Genomic DNA, 24,240 nt, shown 5'->3' on the forward strand with positions numbered 1-24,240 from the left:
ATAGGCACTATTTCCTTTAAACATTGGAATTGTTGCCAATAAGTGTAACATGAGTTTTCCAGTTAAATATCATATTATGTTTATTTTCTACTGACTGTGACTCAAACTGTAATACTGAGTGACAAGTTCAGGCATTTTCACTTAAGAAAAATTTCAGATCTTTGTGTGGATTCAACTGGCATATCCCCATTCAACTTTTATGTGGATTCATATAAGTTTAAAGCCAAAGTAGGGACATAAACAAATATATTATGACTGTATTAAAATATCATATGCAGTCCTTTTATGACCTTTTTGAAGAAAGGGAAAATAGTTATTGCTGTTGGCATATAGTATGACTATGTTTCTTTGTTTAAAAACTGAGGAAATTATATATGCATACTCCAAATGACTGGCATTTTCTCCAAATTATCATCTGATATTTTGTGGTTAGAAAATCCATTACATTTCTAGTGAAAAATCAAAACAAGACAGAAGTTTTGAATTCTATCCCCAAATGTAAGCCTAAGCTCAGTTCACCCATGGACTAGGCACTGAGTGAGTCTGGCCTTTGTGTATCAACCTTACATTGAACAAGAAGAGTTCATGGGATGTAAACATAAACGGAGGTTTATTTTTGTTTCCTACTCTCCCTTTAAAGCTTTTCAGTGGGAGTAGCTTTTCTTCTGAACTTGGATTAAAATTCAGACAATCCCATGACTTTCTGGATATTTTTGGATAAGAAGAATTCCTATGGTCACTTCAGATTACAGACACAATTTCAATTCAGAAACTGAGAATACCTAGTTAATCAAAACTAGTTGATCTAAAGTTAAATATTCCCCACTCTTGGCCCTCCCTCTTTCTTTCAACCCCTCTCCCTCGCAGCAGGGGCCTCTGAAGGTCGGGATTTGCCATGGGAGAGGAGCGTGGGGTCCTCCTCTGTTTCCTGAACTTATCCCTACCCCTTGTCCACATCATGTTAATCACAGTTTCTGACTGTGTCAGGCTCAAAGCAGGACAGACACAAGAGGTAAGACGTGTCAGGGAAGTTTTTGCTTGAGTGGCACTATCTTGAGCTGGCTGACCTGGCTTTCCCTGGGCCTTGCTCAGATGAGAAAACTCAGGCACAGAAAGATTAAGTGACTTACCCAAGGTCACATGGCTGGGAAGTGCAGCCTGAGACTGGAGCCTTGGGAGTCTGACTCTAGAGCCCACACTGTTCACCACGCTGCTCTCCTGCCTCTGCATGATCCTGACTCTAGCAATATACTGAAGGGCCAGCCAGACTATGACAGAGGATGAGAAGCAGGGGGAGTGGAGGGCTGCAGTTTTGTAGTCAGAGATGGTTTTTGATCTTGGCTCTGCTACGTGTTGTCTGTGTGACTTGGGACAGGTCACAGCTGCCTTCAGGTTTGTAGTAAGTTTTAATAACAAAGTGTCAAGCAGAGGGTCTGACACACAGCACCAATAGATGCTGTCCCCTCCCTCTCCCCTTCTCACTGTCTCCTCTCTCTCCCCTTCTCATCTCCTTCTCATCATTGAAGATGGAGAGATGACTTTTACAGCTGTAGCAAGAATCTGCTCTGGACCAAACTCTCTTATTCCTGTGTCTCCCATTCCTGTTTTTTTCCTGGAGCAACAATTTTGAAATGAACCTATGATCTAGAATCAAACAGATCCTTTTAGATCCCTTTAGAGTTCAGGTTATAGATTGCCCAGATGGTGGACCTCCTAGGGCACATGGACAAGGCAGCATGACAGTATTTTAACAAGAAAATTTCATTCCAAGAGGCAACCATGTGGACTGTATATAGCATTTGTGAAACTAAAATTCTTTTGCATTTGTAGGACAACTTGGCTCTCCCACAGGAGTAAATTCTATTTCTGGAAAGATTAAAAAACCTAAGGTGTTTGTGACCGAGGGAAAAGATGTTGCTCTTACAGGGGTATGTGTCTTCTTCATCAGGACCGACCCTTCCAGAGCCATCACCCCTGAGAACATCCATCGGGTAAGGGGCAAAAGCAATCCTTTACCCTGAATTACCAAAATCACATAAATTTTACAAAAACATCCTTCCCTATGGAGACAACCATTGTGTTCATTAAATATTTAAAACTACTTTCAAAGAATTATTCTTAAAAGCATTTAAAACAAGTAATTAAGAGGACGTTTGCTTTAAATCTGTTGAGTAAGAGGGCTTAATATTCAATTTATTAACAAAAATTGATATAACATTATATGTGTGTATGTTCACATGTGCGTATATGTGTGTGTGTGTGTAACAGTGAAGTCTTTCCTTTTAAAAAGTATTCCCCATACGTAATTTACTTAGTGTCAAATTTCATCCATTTAAAAGTGGGTATACAACTTTATTTTTTGTGCGAAGTAAGGTCTTCTGTACCAGTCTCGCCTGCCCTCAGTGGGTGCATAATCTGCTTGGAGCAAATAACTGGTAAACATCCTGTGTCTACTTGTTTCATGCTTTTATTTTGATGATTGAAATTTAGAATAGTATAAAGCTTACGTCTTAATCAAGGTGTCAGAATAATAATTTGCTGGATTGAGAGACTGAGCATACAAATGGCCAATGGCTAGACCATATAGAAAATAGAACTTTGACCAAAAACTTGCAGCAAGCTGCCTGGGAAACCGACTCCCTTACCTGCAGTAAACAAGCAGGTAGCCAGCCTGCTATGTCAGACTTGCAGGAAGCCAGCGAGGAAGCTACACGATAGTTGCTCTAACAGTCGGCCAGCAGGGCCAGGACTTGATTGATGGCTGACAGCTTCCCTAATTTTTGTCCCCACTTCCAACTTGGGACCAGCCAGAGAAACCCAAATGTGTACCCCTAACCAATCACACAGGATATCCCCTTTCTAGCTAGCCTGCCTCCAGCTTCCCCATGCCAACAGCCTCTGTCTGGGGCACACCTTCCCTGTTCTCCACTGTGAAGCTTCCCCACTCCTCTGCCTGCCTTTGAGTCTGCCAGATGCAAGTGATGTGGTCAACTCCCTTGCCCTAGCAAGCTCTGAAAATAATAGCCTGTGTTTTTCTCATTTGATTGGTCCTCACTTGTTTCCATAGGATATTTGGTTAATTAACACATTCAGAAACGACTTAGTAGCTGTGTTGCAACTGAGGATAATCTTTATGGTAGAGCATCCCCTAATCGTTTTCCAGGAGGTGAGCTTCAACATGTTGGATACCGCAGATGGAGGCCTGCTCAATAGTGTGAGACGTTTGCTGTCGGACATCTTCATCCCTGCTCTCAGGGCCACGAGCCATGGCTGGGGTGAGCTCGAGGGTCTGCAGGAAGCATCCAACATTCGGCAGGAGTTCTTGAGCTCTCTGGAAGGCTTTGTGAGTGTCCTGTTGGGCGCGCAGGAGAGTTTGAAGGAGAAGGTAAGAACAAATACGTTATTCTTTCACAAATAGTCAGATGGTGAACTAATGCAACATATAAATGCGTAATCCTTCTCTTGGATGGTCTTAATTCCACTACCCTGCAAATCTTGAAAAAATGTCGTGGGCATTTTTATTATCCCCTCAAGATCTGGCAGTGACTAGATTTAAGTTCCTATAGTTTATAGTGATTAATACATTAGGGGTTCCATAGAAATGTTGGCTGTGATGTAGGGCTTTACTCAGTCATGTCAGATGTTTGACTGCAGAAAGAAGAGTATGAAATGCTTGCGGCATTGTTCTGCATTTGAGAAGGAAAGGGGTTGGAACCGAGAGAGAGAGAGAGAGAGAGAGAGAGAGAGAGAGAGAATGTGTGTGTGTCTAATGGGTGGATGGTGGGTAGGGATGGAGGAAATCCTGAAGAGAAGGGAGGAGAGAGGAATTGATATCTCGAGAGAGTAGATCTGGTCCTGTGGTTCAGCTAGTGACCAAAGGGCCTTTAAGAATAAGTTTGGCAAATGTGGAATTTAGCTTCCATAAAATTTGTGCTAGTTACAATAAGCCTGTGTAAGTGATTACTCAGGGTAGAGGGTGGTGGATGCGAAACTGTGACAGATGACAGCCCAGATCAGGCATGTATCGGAGGTAGAGAAATGGATCCCGTGATACCAGTGACAATGTAGCACTCACCACGCTCCAGAGGATACTGAGACCTGTTGGGTCCTATTGGGATATTGGGCCAGAGGGAGGCATTAAACTTTCTAAAGGATGTGGAATGCAGGAGGTGGGTAATTTTATCTGGACAGGAGCAGGTTGATTCCAGCTAACGTCTGAGTTGTATTTCCTATTAATTATGATGCAGGCCATACTAAAATGCAAGTTGAACCAAATTAAATTGCTGTTCTACTGAGAAAAGCCATGCTTTCATATAGTTCCACTTCATATTGTAGTAGAGGTATTAAACAAAGGGTGGGATGGATCCCCACACAGGAGGAAGGCAGTGCCACTTCATGAAGCCCAGAGCCCTCCCCTGTGGAACGAAGGAGTCTTCTAGATGTGGCAGGAGGAAGGTGCAGTGTCGGGGAGGCAGGGGTGGAGGCTGGGAGGTCCTTCCAGTCTGGAAGCAGCATCAAGGCACAGGGGTGTAGAGCATGTGGCTGCCCTGGTGGGTTTTTGGAGCTCTTCAGAATGTAGTAAAGTGAAAAACACTGAGCAGGGAGGCTAGGCTCAGGGAGGACAGAGCAGTGCCTCTGAGCCCCATGTGGATGGGGCAACACAGAGCTTCTGAGCAGGGGTGGGCTTGGGAACCAGGACTGAGGGCCATCAGGGGTCAGAGCTGGCAGGGCTTAATTAGGAAGGCAAGTAAAGGAAACAGGAAACCTGGAGGGGGCCGGCCAGATTGCTACAGTGTCCCCTTGCAGCAGGCCTCAGTAGTGGGCTACTGCCTCATCCCACAGGCCTCTTTCGGCTGGTTTGAAGGGGGCAGAGTGTGAACCCAGCATCTCCCCAGCCTGCACCTTCCACACATCCCAGCACACTCTTTGGTTTTACCTTGGTTTACCAAGAAGCTCTTAGGGCTGGGCTTTGTGAAGGGCTCCTCGGCCATGTTGGCATTTGAGGGTGACAAACAGCCATACCCTTTCCTGCTGGTTCTGAACCAATTGAGAGAAATATGCTAGCTCTCTTGTTGGTATAGTGGGGTTGGACCTGAGATATGAATTTAGAGATTTACAGTGCCAGGTGCACCTTTACCAGAAGGCCAATGTCCTTATCAAATATTAAGGTCCATTTTGTGTTATATGTGTTTAAAGATACACTAGGTTTCTTTCTTTCTTTCTTTTTAGAGGAAGATTAGCCCTGAGCTAACATCTGTGTCCATCTTCCTCTATTTTATATGTGGGATGCCTGCCGTATAATGGCTTGATAAGCGGTACACAGGTCCGCGCCCGGGATCTGAACCAGTGAACCCTGGGCTGCCCAACCTGAGCGGATGAACTTAACTGCTGCACCACCGGGCTGGCCCCTTACACTAGATTTCTTTATCAAGTCAAAATCCAACACCCGGCCTTCCCTACCCCCTTCCTCTCACTCTCCCCAATGAAATGAATTTGTGTGTTTGCTATTGGTTAGTTTCAAAGAAAAATGTGATAGATTATAAATCACCCCTCCCCTCAATCAATTTCCTTGAAGCTCCTCCACTTTCCTTGGTTTCATGAGTTGATGCTTTAATTTCCAGGTTCCTTATCCGTTCCCAGATTCTATGATCTTATGACTCTCTATCTCTCTAGTTCACTCTTTCTTTTTTCTTTTGACCACAAATTTGATGTCAGAATCAATCCTCTCAAGTGGTGTCCTTAATACATGGGGAATATTGGGCATTATACGTTGCGCTATGCTTTCGTGATCTTTCTTCAGGGAGAGGGGAGTTGAGACTAGAGGATTCCCTTAAGATCCGTCTAAGCCGAGGGGTCAATCAGAAGTGTGTTAGTGTGTGTGAGTGTGTGTTTATAAAAGCATCCACTTATTATTTAACTTTCATTTTAATTAGGTGAAGCTTCAAAAGTGTGACATATTTGAACTGAAAACCCTGAAAGAACCAATAGACTATTTGACTCTAGCTAATAACCCTGAGACTTTGGAAAAGATAGAAGGTTGTATGAAAATATGGATCAAACAGACAGAACAGGTAATTTTCAGAAACCAAACATCAGTTTCAGATGCCATGTTACTGAACAAGTGAATGGAAGAAGGTGTATCATATGCCATTCCCATATGCCTAAATATTTTTATCACAAGTCCCTAAAAAGTTGACAGGTTCAATGTGGTTTTAATTTATAGTCATTAGTAAAGAAGAGAGAGTAAGAATTCTAAGAGGTGAATGTAAGTGACTTTATATACTTATTTAACTAGAAGAGTGAATGTCGCCAATTTTTTTCTCATGGTATAATTCACTTTGGTGAGAAACTGTAGAGGTACCAGGAGTTTTCCAATTCAGCATGTCCTCCAAAAGGGAGCTTTAGACTTAACTTTCAAAAAAAATATTTTCAAAAAAGTCCTAAGTGAAGGTGGACTTTGCATCAAAAATTAAGCACAATGAAAATTAACCAACTTAAGGCGTGGGGGCTTTCCAAGGTTATACTGCTGAGAGCGCGTAGTAAGTGAACAGCCAAGGCTGAGGCCAGGTCCTCCAAAGCTTCATTAAAGCTCCTTGCGTAAATAGTTTGCAATTAGAACCAGGCAACTAAATTTTTGTTGAAGTAGTAAAAGGCTGTCATTTGAAGCATGCAAATGAATGAAAATATATCATGATTCAAAAAACATAATTTACTTATTTCCTTACTTTTTTGTTTATGTATAACTTTCCTATCTCCAGCCCAACTCAATGGTTTATGGTTCTCCTGTGCATTTACAGGTCCTTGCTGAAAACAATCAGCTGCGGAAGGAAGCAGATGACCTTGGGCCCCGAGCAGAGCTGGAGCACTGGAAAAAAAGGCTATCCAAATTTAACTACCTTTTGGATCAATTAAAAAGCCCGGATGTGAAGGCTGTGTTGGCAGTGCTCGCTGCTGCCAAGTCAAAACTTCTGAAGGTTGTCAGCCATTTCTTTTTGCTTTACGAAATGGGAATGAAAATTCTCTATGTGTATTTTCATGTCATAGAGTAGTTAGGAACATAAATATGTTATTATAACTTTATGAAAAAAATTTAAGATTGGATAATATTGCCTTTTTATACTTTTGGATACTGTGGAAATAGCCTTTGAATTAAAGGTATTTGTTGGTGTATATATATGTATATGTATTATTAGAGGGCATTGCATATAATTAAGATGTAACGTAATAACATAATTTTATATATATTATGAATTCAGACCAACAAGGAATAGTAATTAATGAAACTTACCTTAGCTATGTTTTTTTTAAGTCCTAGTATATTAGTTTTATATCGCTGTGTAACAAATTACCCCAAAACTTAGCAACTTAAAACACACATTTATTATCTCACAGTTTATGTATCAGGAATTTGGGTGCAGCTCAGCTGGGTGCCTCTGACTCTGGGTGCCTCAAGTCTCTCATGAAGTTGCAGTTGGGCTGTTGGCTCATCTGAAGACTCAGCTGGGGCAGGATCTGCTTCCAAGTTGTTCATGTGGTTGTTGCAGAATTTGATTTCTTGCTAACTATTGGCTGGAGGCTTCCTTCAGTTCTTTACCACATGGGCCTCTCCACAGGGCGGCCTCCAACATGGCAGCTGGCTTCCCTTAAAGGGAGTAAGTCAGAGAGTGCAAGAGAGCACCCCACATAGAAGCCATGGTCTTTGGTACACTAATACCAGAACGGACATCCCCTCACTTTTGTCACATTCTATTTATTAGACGTGAGTTACTAGATTCAGCCCATGATCAAGGGCAGGGGATGACACAAGAACATGAATACCAGGAGTTCATGATCATTGGGGACCATTGTAGAGGCTGCCTACCACACCTGGCATTGGTGCCATAAAGACACGTTAGCTATTTGCATGGATGTTTCAATCTGTGAAAATAATTTAAATAATCAATAATAATCCATTTCAATGACTGTGCTTTAGATTTACCTTGTATCATTGCTCAAAGAAATATAATCATTCATTGGGTTACAGTTCAGAAATATTAATAGGGGGACTTCCATGAAGTCAAATGAACATGTTAGCTTGTGCTAGATAATTTCCTTTCACTTCTCCCACTCTTAGATATCTTTCCATTTTGAAGTGTCTGGCTCATAGCACAGTCCCGGCATATGGTTGGCAGTTAATAAATAATTGCCATATTAATGGATGAACAGAAGTATAGGGTTATAAGGAAAAGGAGTTCAGATTAGAATGGAGGGAAGATAGAAAATATAGGGGTGAGGTACAAAGTGGATCCAGTAGCCAGTGGAGGAGAGAAGGTATGTGCTTAAAGGGAGGTGCTGCCCTCTTGATCCTCTGTCCTAGTTATTGAACAGATTTTGTAAGAGAAGGCCTTGAAGAGATGATTTTAAAGATATAGTCAAAAATTTTAAATTGCTCTTCAGTGTGGCAATGTCCTTCATCTCTCTGGATTCAGTTTTATGCAAGATGCACAGGACAAACTGAAGGTGTGACCCAAGTAACTTGTGGTGACTCTTAGCAGCTTTAAATTGGAAGTTCCTCTGTTAATAATTGCATGAAAATTGCTTTCCTGTGTTGTGCTTAGACTTGGCGGGAGATGGATATTCGAATCACTGACGCAGCTAACGAAGCGAAGGACAATGTCAAATATTTGTACACACTTGAAAAGTGCTGCGACCCCTTGTACAGCAACGACCCTGTGAGTTAAAGAGTTCTACTCCCTTAGTCTACTGATGGTCCTTTGATACTAGCCGAGTTGAATATGAGGTTTGGTTTGTTGATACTACAGCTTGTTGGAAAAGTCTTAGAAACCCCTTTTATTTTCAAGAAAATTGTATATATATACATGTCTATATTTCTATCCATCTATCTATCTATAGATCTATCTATCTATTGAAGGTGTATATGTCATGTTATATTTTAAAAACATTTATTGCATATTCCATTAAATATTGAAATTGACATTCTGGACTATACTCAAAGAACTGTAGGAAGACTCATTGCTGTTTTTTCTTTATCTTTTAACTTTAGGAAATGCCTACTTTTATTTATTACAAAATGGACTGTTAACACCACCTCCTTGTCATTAACAGAAAGCTAATGCATTGAAACCATTCATTGCACTAACTGCATGCATTAACTGCATAGGAATAAACGATGCAAATAAAATTACCAATTAAATATATTTATGTAAAGTATTAGATAATATTTTAAAAATTTAAATAAAAATCTCTTAGTTAAATTTTATTCTAATGAAGATAAAATGATTAGACCTTAGAATTTTGCTGAACTTGGTAATTGTTTCCCTGAAAACTTTTGTGATGTCTTCCAGATATCCATGATTGATTCTATTCCTACACTTATCAATGCAATTAAAATGATCTATCGTATCTCTCATTACTATAACACCTCTGAGAAGATCACGTCTCTCTTTGTAAAGGTAGGTGCATGGTGTAGAGTCCATGGTCACTTATATTTCTTTACCAATGGTCAATTTTTTGATAATTAAAAATTACCGCATTAGCACAATTCAGTAACTATGTAGTCTACAATTTTAAAAAAGCTTAATCTCTCAAGAGAGATAGAATTAAGTTTATGTGAGAGGCTGATTCTAGCAAATCATAAAACATTATTTCTCAAAGTCATTATATTAATATATATTGTGTTATATAATAAAAATTAAAAAAGATTCTTTTTTGGATTTTCTTTTTCTATGTTATTTAGCACATTATTTATTCCTATTGGGTAATTTTAATTAAGAAAAACTACATTTTACTGGCTACCTCCTGTTTCATATTTTATATGCCACTGTTTCAAATTTATTTGATGCCACAGTTGTTTACTCGATGTTATTAGAACAGTAATCATGGTAATAAAAGCCACTGCAATGTTCTAGTAATCCATAAAGCAATTATAATGATTTTGCCAAAAAACATAGCAATGTTTAAACCTTATGTCCTAATTCCTAAGTGTTTGTGGTGAGCACTATTGCTTTTCCCATTTTGAACATTCTCAAAAAAGTAAATGACTTTTTCACTACCAAGGCAAAAATATTAAATGTTGTATCAAGATAGAGGCATTTTCAACTCATCAGGACTTGTGTTGTGTATTACTAATGCAGTAGGAGTCATGATTCTTCCTGGGAATAGGGACATCTAGCCTTGAGAGCTCAAGGGGAGACTTCCTTCTGCTCTCGTATTTAAGCAGAAAGGTGGGAAATCCACTAGATCCTTTCCCAACTTCTTCACACTTTAAAACTACACGTTAGGGTCATAGGGGATATTCCCTGGGGAGACGTCTCAAGGCCAATATGCATTATTACTCTAGGTTTCATGTGTATTAATGCAAGCCTTGTTTTTGAACAAAATTGTGAAACTACCATCTACCTAAATTTCAAAAACATTTCATTATGGAAATTTTGAAGAGGTACAAAAGGAAAGAGAATTGTAACCTGAACCCTCGTGTACATATCATCCAGATTCAGCAACTATCAACACACGGCCAATCTCATCCCACTTACACTCCTGACCTTTTCACTGCAAATCCCAGCCACCATATCATTCCATGCATACAGCAGTCATCTAATTTTCCTTTTAATTTATAAAAAAGTCACCAAGAAAATTCTGAAGTTTTTTTAAATTTGGGAGGGATGAATAAAATGTTAGAGGTTATTTGTATTAGCTTTAATTTTCTCTATTTCCTTCTCCTTTTGACATTTCTGCTACAGATCATGTGGCATGAAACGATCGGGGGGACAATCCTTTACGTGGCACTTAGAAACTGTGAGTTAAAATATAGAGCAAGCCACCTAAGGAGATGGGGGAAATTCAACAGCTTTTAGGTAGAGAAGTGAATCTTTTCGTGGTTGGTTAAGACTTTCATCCAGCATAAACAAGGTGCCCCGAATTGTTGATTTCCCATAGCACTTCTAACTCTGTGATTTCACAAATGATTTTGACAATACATGTGTGAAATCTACAAAAGTCGAACAAATAGAAGCAGAGAGTAGAATGATGGCTGCCAGGGGCTGGAGGGTGGGGCAAACGGGAGATGTTGGTGAAAGGGTACAAACTTTCAACTATAAGATGAATAAGTTCTGGGAATCTAATGTACAGAATGATGATTATAGTTAATAATACTGTATTGTATACTTGGAAGTTGCTAGGAGAGCAGATCTTAAGTCTTCCCTACACGTGTGCGCATGCACACACACTCACACACTCACACAGACACAAATGGTAACTATGTGAGGTGACGGATGTGTTAATTAACTTGATTATGGTAATCATTTCACTGTCTATACGTATATCAAACCATCACATTGTATACCTTAAATATATACAATTTTTAATTGTCAATTATGCTTAAGTAAAGCTGGGGAAAAAAGGGTTAGTGCTTGATCATAGTTGCGATGGGAAAAAATAACCCCAAAGTTCCGGTTCACAGGCTGTCCACTCTGAGAGGTAGAAGAGTTAAGGACCCTCTGATCCACTTTATAGCTGATGGCTGTTTTATGTACATAACATGATTTTATTGGGAAACTTCAGGTGACCAATCAGATGATATCTGCATGTAAAGCTTATATTACCAACAATGGAACCGCTTCCATCTGGAGCCAGCCACAGGATGCTGTTGTGGAAAAAATATTATCTGCGATTAAACTTAAGCAGGTAATGGTCAGCCTAATATTTAGATAACGTTTCATTATTTTTATGTTGTTTTTGCCAGTGCATCTTAAATTATTATCATATTATTAGTTGTTAAGAAGAACAGTAATTCTTTACCATTAAGAAAATTGAATATTAATAAACCTTTCCAGAAAATTCATTCACTTATTCTACCCTCTTTGGGTGCCTACTATGTCCCAGCACCACACCAAGTACTGGAGATGCAAAGATGACTGAAATGAGGTAGTTTTCCCTAAGCTTCTTATAGACTAATAGGGAGATAGACATACAGTGAGACTGTTATTAACATGGTAGGACCAAGGTCGAAAGACTGCATCTTTGAGCTGCATCATGAATAATTAGAAATTTACTAGATTGGAGGATGGCAAAAGATGATATTCCAGGCTGATGGACGAGTAAATACCAAGGGATGAAGCTGTGAAAGGGCTTGCAATGATAATCCATCCTAAGTTTGCCATCACCTTTACTTAAGAGAATAAGGTTGATATCTTTGTTATGTTCCCTTTCTTATATTTTGCTTTTTTATTTTAAGGAATACCAGCACTGCTTTCACAAGACAAAACAAAAGCTTAAACAAGATCCAAATGAAAAACAATTTGAATTTAGTGAGATGTATATTTTTGGAAAGTTTGAAACTTTCCACCGACGCCTTGCCAAGATAATGGATATCTTTACAACATTCAAGACGTATTCAGTCCTGCAAGATTCTAAAATTGAAGGGCTGGAAGAAATGGTCACTAAATACCAGGTATTGTACTTTAAATTTCTACTCTTATCCATAACTAAAACTTTAATGTTTTATGGAAATAACTGTACTTAGAATGATTCAAATAGTCCTTAATGTAAAATATAACCTCATCACCCTTAAACAATAAAGAAATTCAATTAAATTTGTTTGAGAATTGTATAATGGTGCTAATATGTTCTTTTCAGGTGTGTGGTTGTGAGAATGACTTCCCAATGGCCTAAAATTAATCCTCGTTAGTAAAAGCATTTTCATTAGTAGCGCAAGAAAAATGTTTAAATATGACATTATTTCATTTATTCATGCAAGAAATATTTAATGAAGCATATACTATGTGTCAGGCACTAGTTGGCACTGAGTTCTGAGTGGCAGCTGATTATTTCTGCATTTAAGCATTTTATTTGGACACATGTTAAAAAATAAAAGAGGCTAGATTTTATTGTAGCTCTACCACTCCTAATTATTTTGACTTCTAACTGCTTCATCTTTTAAGGGTATACATGTGACTAATCCTGGTTTATAAAGTGGGCACAGTGATCTAATGATGTTTTGAAGATTTTTTAAAAACGATTTACAAACAAAATGTGTTTTAAATTCTTGATGGGGATGTAGTGAATTTTTTTCTTGTTTGGGGACAGTGACACTAAAACTTGAATTTGAAAAGGATCATATAATTTATTGCTATACAGTGGTTTTTGTAGTCTAACAGTTTAGGCCAATATAAGGAGTCTTTTTCATTTCCTGAGTACACCAGATTTTGGAAGAGAAAAAGAAAAGACCTTTTTTATATAGCAGGAAACATTTTAGGTGGGCTGTGTGTAATCTGCAAGGTGGATAATCTATACTTTGAAATCGACAGTTTTTCAAGACAAAGAGAGAATATGTCCATTAATTTTTCAATTTGGAATTTATTTGTTTTCTATTCTTAATGAAAAATAACTTTGGAACATATTGCAAAGTTTATTTTTGAATGAGAAGTTGAGTTATACGTCTAAATGCAGATAAAGACCATTCTAACCTGATAAAAATACTGGGAGGAGAAACGGCTTTGAAATCTAACGTGAAATACTGATTAGAATGGATGTGCCAGAGGGAAGTGAGATAAAATGTAGATGGTTTGTGAAAGCATAAGGGGAGATTTTCGTATATTAGTCCCAGTGTTGGAAGCTCAAAATGAAACTCGGGTTCCTTACACGGCTGTCAAGGCCCTGTCCACCCCTCCTGCCTCCTTTCTCCTCATTGCGTGTTTTCCAGACACAGGACAGGTCAGTTCGGCCCACTTTATGGTTTGCAGAGCTTCTTTTCTGCAAAGTTCTGCCCCTGGATCATCACATGGTTATTTCCTCCATGGGCGCCGGATGTTAATTTAAACAACTGTCTCGATTAAGTTTTCCTTTGTCTCTGTTTCCCCTCAATCACTCGATGTCACATTACTCATTTTATCACTGTCTGAAATGATCCTGTTCATTTATTTGTGACTTACATACATTCTGACCCCTTTTCCCTACCAAGGATGTAACTTTCCCGAGGGATGTTTGTTCTGTTCATTCCTGTATCTTCAGAGCTTCCTGGCACCTAGTAGGTGTGCAATAAATATCTGTCAAGTAAATGATTAAGTAGGTTGAGTTTGACTAGTTGGTTTAAAGGTCGTGATTAATCAGTTTATTCACTTAATTTAGTACTCTTAAGTGACCATTAAATCCAATCATACAGTAGAATTTTCTAAGGTCCCCAAATCTTTTTTTTTTTTTTTGGTGAGGAAGGTTGGCTCTGAGCTAACATCTGTTGCCAATCTTCCTCTTGTAAGTGACTCTAGTTCTTCTATGTGGGATGCTACCACAGCATGGCTTGATGAGTGGTGTGTAGGTCTGTGCCCAGGATCTGAACCCATGAACCCTGGGCTGCCATAGCAGAGTGCACGAACTTAACCACTACACCACAAGGCCAGCCCCCTCCCCAAATCTTTTTAATTACCCCATTGAAATGTAATGCAGCTTTTCCGTACTTCTTTTAGACATTTCATATAATACAATGGGTCATATTCTATATATACAACTTATAAATTGAACTCATTTTGTAGTTGTATAGCATGAAAGTGTAGGTTGTTTTAACAAGTAAACTTGATTCACGAAGTTATGCAGTTTATACACTTTTGTCTCTTGAGAGATTTGAATTGATGTGTAAATGGCAATGACTTTGAAGAGGAGATTGTGGAAGGAGGGCCAACAGTCTTCATAAAAATTATATGCCTGTGTCAACAGTGTGGGCTCCCGAGTTTGAGAATGGCTTAGAATCTGGTTAAAAGTGATCACAGAGCATTATAGCTCATTATTCAGAGCAAACAAAACTTCAGATAATAGTATTTTCAAGGAGATAAGTTGCCTAATTTGTACTTTTGTAGTCACAGACTGCAACTTTGCAGGGTGGGAAGAAGCAATTAATTCTAGAGATTCTTTAAGTGGTAGATTGTGGTTTGACATTTTATTTAAGATACTTGAGGCTTAGAAGATAGTATTTCATCTATAGATATTATAACATAACCGTTTTCTCCCTCAGTTTGTGTTCTGTTAAAGTCTTATTTACTTTCTGAGGAGATTTAACCTTTTTAATAAAAAAATCTTTTAGTGCATTCTCCTCTGGGCTTCTTTTTTATTATTTCAGATCTGATTAGTAAGAAATTTTTAGAGAAAAGCACCTTTCTCACTTTTAAGATGTAGTTTTTATTTTATATTTTTCTTCAAAAATGCATAAAACCTCATGAAAATGCTTTCCAAATGATTTCTTTGAAGGCAGTAGGCAACGTTCTACTGCCTGGAATAAGCATTAAGCAATGTGAGTCATTAAAGAAATAAGGCTCCTTTTAAGTGGATTTTTTGAAAATGATTCTACAGGTTCTATGTTTAAAGGTCATTTTAATTAAGTAATGCAAGAATATTAAAATATTGTCTTATTTCTTTCATCGCTTTTCAGAGTATTGTTGCCACTATAAAGAAAAAGGACTATAATTTCTTAGACCAGCGGAAAATAGATTTTGACCAGGATTATGAAGAGTTTTGCAAGCAGACTAATGACCTTCATGTAGGTTGTATAATAAATTCCTGATGACAGTCGTGTGTTTATTTTTTCCTTATGTATAATGCTGCTAATCATTACCCATTCAGAGGGGAGAGACGTCTTCATCGTGGAGGTGACCGATAGCAACCTCAGCCTGTGTTTTGTGATTTCAGATTAATAATTGAAGGCTCTTTTTCATGGATTAAAGGGTCTTAAAGATAGCTTTGGATAATGATCTGTAATCACAGACTTTTGCATGTCTTCCATTTTAGTTCTTAGAAAATTGACTTTCATCTTCTGTTGAAACGTAATGCTATTAGAATATAGAAATTTGCTACCATTTGTTTGTTACTTTACAGCAATGATTATGACCAGAGGTTGCCTAAGCAAACGGTCAGCAATGGCTGCAGATCCCAAAGGCAGGGCTGCAACTGGCCTTAGAAATAGCGGCACTAGGACTGACTCAGCCTCTCGACCCCTTTCTCCCTTCCTTCTCTCGTTCCCCACCCCTACTCCTACTCACTATTACTGCTAGTGCTCAGACCAGCCATCCTGACCTCCAGTCCACATCAGCAGTGTATGGCCACCTTCAGCTGCTGAGAACATATCAGAGGACCAACCCCAGCTCTAAATGCCTAAGGAAGAGTTTGGGTTGGCCAGTTCTAGTGGGGTGCCTCACCCCAGGCATATCACTTGTGGGGTCATGTGGTAAAAGCAGGGGGATGGGACCCCCTCTGGGGTGGTTGGGAATGTTTGTATCGGAGAAGGGGAATCAAGGAGGGTGAGGTGGGGAGACAAGCCAATAGATATTGACCATAATTCATATGCAGACTTCTTTTTATCCCAGTGAGGTGCAAAGTGTGCACCTTTCTGATTACAAAAGGAAAATGGCCATTCTGTTGCTTCTTTTCCAAAATTTTTGGTTTGAAATAAATTGGTATACCTCAAGGGGAAAAGACCTCTGAGGCATTTTTGGAGGGGTGCGTTCAATGGCAAAAGGAATCATCATAAAACTAGCTAATTCTATACATTAGGTTCTGATCTAAGCACGTTATAGGTGTTACTCCATTTAATTATCACAATAATCCTATTAAATTGGGTGTTCTTATTACTCTCATTTGTGGAGGAGGAAAAAGGTAAAGTGAGGTTCAGGGACTTGCCCAAAGTCACAAAGATAACAAGTAGTACAGTTGGGATTAAATGCAGGAATTCTGGCTCTAGGATTCAGGTTTTTAACTATTATGCTGTAAGACACTTTTCATTTGATAGGACGATACAGTGCCTGTAATAATTTAAGCAGTGACCTCTTTTGGGGGCCAATTCAGACATAAGGACTTGATCTCTTGTTGGAAACTGATGGCCAGTGGCAGATCCTGATTCTCTGCTCCTTGGTCAGTGTTCATTTGTCAAGTCTTCATGTGTGTTTTCCATCAGTTTCTGATCACATGGTACTTCAGTAGATTATATGTGGAATATAGGTATTTGGTGAACACCTTGAGGGCAGGAATCGTATTCCTTCCTATCTGTGTCTTCAGGGCCTAGGGGATGGCACTTTATATAAATGGAGAGCAAAGAATGTTGGCTGAGTTAATGTGTGAGTAATGAATTAATAAGAACAAGATTTATTGCAATTAAACAAGCACTTACTGTACATCAATTATGTATTGAGCTCTATGCTGTGGGTTATGAATACAGAAATAAATTTAGTAGGTTTGCCCTCGAAGCTCACAGGCAGACAGAGGCAGACATGTGATATGATTGGAATATAAGTACATATAAGTTAGAACAGAGTAATGAATATATCATTAAAAAAAAGACAAATAGTAGCTAAAATGACAAAATATGAAAGTACAATATTCTGATATTGCACCAGGAAGTAAGGATTCAAAGTGAAAAAGATAAAGTCCAGAGAAGTCCTAAAGAAACTTACAGGGAGGACAGGCCTCAGAATCTGAGAATTGCTACAACTCATACAGTAGGATGTGAACCTAGGAGGAAAATAATCCCGCACTTCTACTTACCCAGGATTAGGAAAGCCTTCAGAGAGAGGCTGTGCTTGATGCTAGAACGGTGTGTACGTTCTAAACGTAATGGAATGAGTGTGACGGAGAGACCTTTTCAAACCTGTGTCCACTTTTTATAATACCAAGAATATAATTTTATAATTGTTCTATGGCCTGGTTTTTAAGCATTAGTTATAGACATCGGTTCCTATTCTCCTTAATCTCTCTCTCTCTCTTTTTTAAATTCAACACTATTATTTATCTTATCTTCCATTTCAGAAATAGTCCACTTCTCTTTGGTTGGATGACTAGTTTTCCTTTGACTTCTTTGTCCCTTTTTCCATCCTCTTTCGCTTAACCAACCTTTCTACTCTCTCTCCTTTAAATCACACACCCACTCTCATGAATTCAGCCCTTGTCTTTATAAAACAGGAGTAAAAATACTGACCTTCCTATGACCCTGGATGGAGTGAGTAGGGGGGATGAGTCTTGGCGAGGAAGAATGGAGAGGACCAGTAACTGTGGTATCTCCAAGATGAAAGGCTGGAGGGTGGGGGGGGGGGGGTACATGACTGATCTGAATTAGGATTGTGTTCAGGGCTCCACTGTCAAGGTGATTGGAACCTGGAAGCCTGTCCAGATTTAGGGTTCGTGCTGGTACTAACAGGTCAAAGGGAGGCAGTACGTTGGCACCAGGTGGGCCATTGGAAGTCTAGAAGCCCACTGATTCCAGGAGGTAACGTAAGGCAGGACTTAGTAAAGGACAAGCTGTTAAGGTGGTAAACTGAGTTAAGAGAAAACTGAGTAGGAGCTGAGAGCCCAGATCTAACAAAAGGACTAGTATGAAGATTCCATGTCTGGACTCCAAAAGACTGTAAGAATGGACCAAAGGCTCAGAGAGAAAAGAAGACTAGTTTGAGGTTTTAGATGTTCATAGAGAACTCAACTTAGGCCTTTGTGAAGCCATAGGGTGGAAAGCAAAGAAAACCAGGTCCAGGTGTTGGGGCTCAGTAAAGATTTGCTGGTTTCTGGTGTTAGAGGAGGGAATGGAAGCAACACCAATGTTCTAGTTGTGCATAGTTTATACACAGAGATTTCTTTATGTGGTGAAAACATCTGAGTGTTTATTTATGTAGGCTAACTGTACTGCTCTGTAGGGTGGGAAGATTTCTTGATCCTGGGATGTGGTGTTTACAGATGAAATAACATCACTTAAAAATATGTAAACATATATTTTTATATATACTTGTACATAAAGTGTACATATATAAAGTGTATATATATATATATATATATATATATATATATACAAAATGTACATACGCTTTCAGTAGAAGTAGCGAGAAGTACTGAAGGCGATATTATAATAGGCTTAGTGATCCTTCAACTTTTGGCTTTGGTGAATGGAGGAGGGAGAGTGCTACTTGCCTCCTAGATAGCGATGTCTTTTCCAGTGTAAAGTGTTTCTAGGGGTGTCCTGGATATTTCCGACTGGTTATCTTGTCAAATTACTTGTGTAAAATCAAGTTCATCCAGGTACTAATTATGGCTGCATGTGCAACTGGCTTCCGGATTTTATCACTGCAGGAATTAATGATATCTTTAGAATTGCAGAGGCTCAAAACTTCTGTCTGGTAAATCGAGAAAAAAAAGATTGATTGGAACTTTACCTTGAAGCACAAAATAGAAAATAATGAAATAATGTTTTCTGCCTTTTATTTAATTCAATTTGGATTTTAATGACCACTCTGTGCTAAATCTTAGAATGAACAGAGAATAAGTCATGTACTTCATTTTTTGGTACAATTGTTTGGGAGGACAAAATTGTACAACAGGATAAGATGTGTGAGGCTCTCAGGACAACCCATAATGAAGTTCATTTTGGAAAATAGATTTGCAGGCTTTATGAAAGAGGCGTTTCTTAAAACTTTGATTATTATTATTATTATTTTTGCTGGGAAAGATTTGCTCTGAGCTAACATCTGTTACCAGTCTTTCTCTCTCTCTGTTTTTTCTCCCTCTCCAAAGCCCCAGTACATAGCTGTATATCCTAGATGTAAGTCCTTCTAGTTCTTCTATGTGGGATGCCACCACAGCATGGCTACTGACAGACAAGTGGTGTGGTTCTGTGCCTGGGAACTTAACCCAGGCAGCTGAAGTGGAGCATGCCAAACTTTAACCACTAGGCCATCAGGGCTGGCTCAAAACTTTGATATTTGAGTCATTCTTTTTGAATTTATCTTTTGAGGAGCTCTTTGTTTATTTTTCCTGTAGGGATCTCGTGGCCCTGGAAGGGTTTCTATAGTGTGGTTTTGCACTCCTTCTGCTGGGGTCCTAGTGGTTTTGCCATCCCAGATAACTGTTCTATTAATTTCTTGGGTTAGACCCCTCTCATCTCATGTGCAGTATAGACTCAGACCCCTTATCTAGCTGTGGCACAGGTAGATATCAGTTGCTCTAGGGCAGGGCACAGAAAACTCCCCCCACAGGTCAAATCCTGCCTTGCCTCTCTGTTTATGGGTTGTCTGTGGCTGCCTTGGCACTGCCGTGGTTGGTGAGGAGTGAAACAGACCTATGTCCCATAAAGCTGAGGAGAGTTACTATCTTGCCCTTTACAGAGAAAGTGTGGAATCCTGCTCCAGGGAGCCTGTTGTATTCACTCACAGCTCTAGGCTGATGGCAAGACCCTTTGTAGATGGAGTCCTTTAACCCCTCTTGGGTGGGCTGGAGAGCACTTCAAGGCCCTGGTTTTCTGCAGGGGTCTGTTCAGAGTGTTAGGACCCCACAGCTGCTCTACCCACATTGTGATAAAGCCCCCACCCCCTAGGCCCTGTATATGGCCCGGTACCCCTGGAACCTGCTGCGCCCCAAGCCCCATGACTGCTCTCGCTTTCCAGTCCCTCTTTCTTCTGGCTTCTGGGCATTTATCTTTCTTTCAAGCTCAGGTGAGTATTAAATTTTCTGTTATATTTTATCCTATATTATATGTGTTTGTAGAGAATGGGGGGCTATTTTATCTTGATACTAAACAGGACTTTTCGCAATGCTAATTCATTGTGCATAATCAGACTTTATTCTATTTTAGAATGAGTTGCAGAAGTTTATGGATGGTACATTTGAAAAGATTCAAAACACAAATCAAGCTCTAAGTATGTTAAAGAAATTTGAAAGGTAAAGATTAGAAATGTTTTTCTAGGTTTTATTTTCTAAAATTGGGGTAATATGAACACAGTTTAGTTTATGTTATCATCATTATTTTTTCATATTCTAAAGGAAAGACGATCCTCTCTTGACAATCTGGATAACAAGGTCACAGTTTTTAAGTTCTTCAGAGGATTAAGAGTTTGTTTTATTTCCTCTTAGCTTTGAAGGACCTCGTGACTGCCTGTCATAATATTACTTAATGTTTAAGTAATTTGAAGAAATTCTTAACCAAGTTGCTAGTTTTGCCTAGATTTTGAGCATTGATATTATTTTTTAAAAAACCACTTTGTTGAGATATGATTGGTAGATCTATACAATTTTGATGTTTCTAACATACCAAATAAATATCTTATTCTCTTCCATTAGCATATGTTTTAAAATAAATCTTAAAAAAGATTGCTAGATATCTTCTCATTAATTCAAACCTTTCACTTTTTAAAAAATCAGATTGAATATACCCAATCTTGGTATTGATGACAAATACCGGCGTGTCCTTGAAAACTATGGGGCTGACATTGATATGATCGCAAAGCTGTATACAAAGCAGAAATGCGATCCTCCTTTGGCTCGAGACCAGCCTCCCATTGCGGGGAAGATCCTGTGGGCCCGTCAGCTCTTCCACAGGATTCAGCAACCAATGCAGCTTTTCCAGCAGCACCCAACCGTGTTACGGACGGCTGAAGCCAAACCTGTGATTCGCAGTTACAACAGGGTGGCCAAGGTCCTCCTGGAGTTTGAGGTTCTCTACCACAGGGCGTGGCTTCAACAGGTGAGTCTCTCTTTTGTATTCTTCAAAGACGTGTCCATCGTCTAATCAGTGGGAAAGCCTCCGCTAGCGTTGGGCAGTTTTATTCCATAGAACGTTGGGTTTACAGGGGGTTAATAAGACAGGTTTGCTTGAATGTGGGTAATCAAAGAGTAGAATATGTCCATGAAGAAAAATAATGATTAATTTTGAAAATATATCATAAGCCAGGTAACAGAAAATTATTTGTATTTAATTTACAAACTCCTGAGGGAGAAAATTCTGTTTATTGGTTCCTTTATCTGGTTGGTTAGGACTTTTTTCTTTTTTTTCTTCATTACATTCCTTAATGTGTCAGTAAACACTAGTATGTCTGTTAAACAAAATCTTAAATTTCCTTTGGCCATACTAGGTTAGTCAAATGACATTTAATACCCTGTCAACCTTTGTATTTCTTTGTAAATTGGCAGGAAGCATTTCAGAGGATAAAATTCAGCCTTACAAGGCCTTTAAAGTGGTATCACATTTTCCTGGTTCAATTTTTGGTGTCTGAGCTAATAACAGAGATGTCTCTGTAGTGGTATGCATTGCTTTTCTAGATAACTGAAAACTGAGTTTAATAGGTTTCATGAAACTTTTATTAGGAAAAATAACTGAGTAAGCATGAAGGTATCAGGGAGCTAAATGGCTTCTGAGTAGTCACCATTATGCGGTATCCACTTATCTGTCAGGTGTGAGAATCATGACCCATGCATTTTGTTGAAATTGACTGTGCAACATTACTAACAAAACATGAAGGCCTTTTTCTGAAAATGAATTTAGGAGAAAGTGAGTGATCCCATGGTCTTTACTTTGAGAAGCTCAAGTCCATGGAAGAACACTTAATGATCCTCATTCCCAGAAATGGCCAAGCTAGAAAGCCTGTGTATGCATTGAACTTTCTAATAGCAATAATGTTGATCTCTTCTCACAGATTGAAGAAATTCACGTGGGTCTTGAGGCTTCTTTATTGGTGAAGGCTCCAGGCACGGGAGAATTGTTTGTAAACTTCGATCCTCAGATATTAACCTTATTTAGGGAAACAGAGTGCATGTTGCAGATGGGTCTGGAAGTTTCACCCTTTGCAGCTGCCGTTTTCCAGAAACGGGATATATACAAAAAGAACTTCAGTAACATGAAGGTATAGTACTTTCACTTTTTCCCCTTCCTGGCTATCCCCAGTTTGCATTAAAAAAAATCTGGTCGTGGTCCCTCTTGAGGAATAGAAAATTCCCAGGATGGCAGGAGTGGGGTGAGTGAAGGGGAGAGCGCCATAGAGTCAGGCTGTAGAGTTGGCCAGGTCATTACAGATCTCATAAACCAAGGTTATAAGTTTGAGTGCACCAGGAAGCCATAGGAGGAATTTGAGCAGGGGAAAAAGCATGATGTCTTTTATAATAAAAATCATTCTTGCTGCTGAGTGGAGAATAGATTTTGAGGCGGCAACAGGGTCAGTGTAAAGACAGTTTGTAGGCTGTTGCACGGGTTTGGATGGAGATGTTGGTGGCTTGAACTAGGGTGGCAGCAGAATAGATCAGTGAATTAGAGAGTTATGTCAACAGGCAAGTTATGAGAGAACTTAAGGATAAGTCCTGTATTTTTGATGTGAGCAACTCACTGGATTTACTCAAGGTAGGACTATTATATATTGCTGTGTAGGCTATATTCTGCACAACTTGCTCAATAGCATGCAGTGGCTCTGAATGGAAGTTGCATTTATGGATATGGCAAAGACTGGAACTAGTTTATTTTAGGAGACAGGAGGGAATCAATAGTTCCCATCTTAAGTATAAGATGATCTTTAGATATTCAAGTGGAGAAGTTGTCCATGCAGTTAGTCTGGAGTTGAATGGAGAAGTCAAACTTCTGGCATACTTTTGAGAGTTATCAGAATATAGTTGTTGTTTAATGTCATTGTTCTGGATGAGATCTCCAAGGAAGAAAATATAGATAAAGAAGAGTAGAAGGCCTAGACCAAACTCTGGGTTGCGCCAATCTTAACAGATCTGATAGAAGAGGATGAATATGCCAATAAAACTAAGGATTGGCCTTTGAGGAGGGAGGAAACCAAGTGTCAAGGAAGCCAAGAGTAAGTAAGGCCTCACAAGGGAGGCACTGGGCAGCAGTGACAAATACCACCCAGAGGATGATCAAGATGAGGTCAGAGAGGCAGCCATGATACTTGACAACATGGAAACCATTGTTACAATTTCATAGTGCTTAACATCATGGGATAAGGCCAATAAGTCCGTGCATTTGCATAATGCTTTACATTTTAAATCATTTTCATGTTCATTATTCCATTTTATCTTTTCTGCAACCATGTTAGATAATTGGGACAGAATACTATTATGTTATTTTATAGATGACAAAGCCATGGCTTAGAGAAGTTGAATGACTTACCCAAGGTCTCATAGCTATTGGTGACAGAAGTAGGGCTAGAACCAAGACTTGTAGTCTACTGTTTTCCCACCCCTTCATGTTATATTAAAATGTTAATATTGGCAATGGACAGACGTTCTTCAAATGTAGGCTCTTCAAATACTAGTCAGCATGTTGGGATTCGCTTTTAGTCTATTCTTACATGTTAGGAAAATCCATTGGTAAATCTACATATTTACAAAGAAAATAGTATTTTTACTAAGAAACAAAATTTGTCAGTATATAAAATTGCTAATGATAATTTTGTCCACAGAATTGCTGTTTCAGTTACCTGTTGCCTGTGACAAACAATCCCAAAATGTAGTGGC

The 24,240-nt window shown here is 39.0% G+C and overlaps 1 protein-coding gene across 2 annotated transcripts in view; it reads left to right on the top strand.

Annotated features, from left to right (window-relative positions):
• Nucleotides 1-24,240, top strand: part of DNAH5 (dynein axonemal heavy chain 5) — a 267,264-nt gene that overhangs the window by 62,779 nt on the left and 180,245 nt on the right. For both annotated transcript variants that reach the window (XM_070587179.1, XM_070587178.1), the window contains exons 4-15: nt 1,831-1,991; nt 3,164-3,385; nt 5,934-6,071; nt 6,798-6,974; nt 8,598-8,711; nt 9,345-9,452; nt 11,560-11,682; nt 12,233-12,448; nt 15,416-15,523; nt 20,588-20,673; nt 21,154-21,475; nt 22,425-22,631. In XM_070587179.1, coding sequence (XP_070443280.1) covers nt 1,831-1,991; nt 3,164-3,385; nt 5,934-6,071; nt 6,798-6,974; nt 8,598-8,711; nt 9,345-9,452; nt 11,560-11,682; nt 12,233-12,448; nt 15,416-15,523; nt 20,588-20,673; nt 21,154-21,475; nt 22,425-22,631 — 1,982 coding nt within the window. The remainder of the gene's footprint in view (nt 1-1,830; nt 1,992-3,163; nt 3,386-5,933; nt 6,072-6,797; nt 6,975-8,597; nt 8,712-9,344; nt 9,453-11,559; nt 11,683-12,232; nt 12,449-15,415; nt 15,524-20,587; nt 20,674-21,153; nt 21,476-22,424; nt 22,632-24,240) is intronic.

Source organism: Equus przewalskii, chromosome 20, assembly GCF_037783145.1.
Source record: "Equus przewalskii isolate Varuska chromosome 20, EquPr2, whole genome shotgun sequence".
Taxonomy (NCBI): domain Eukaryota; kingdom Metazoa; phylum Chordata; class Mammalia; order Perissodactyla; family Equidae; genus Equus; species Equus przewalskii.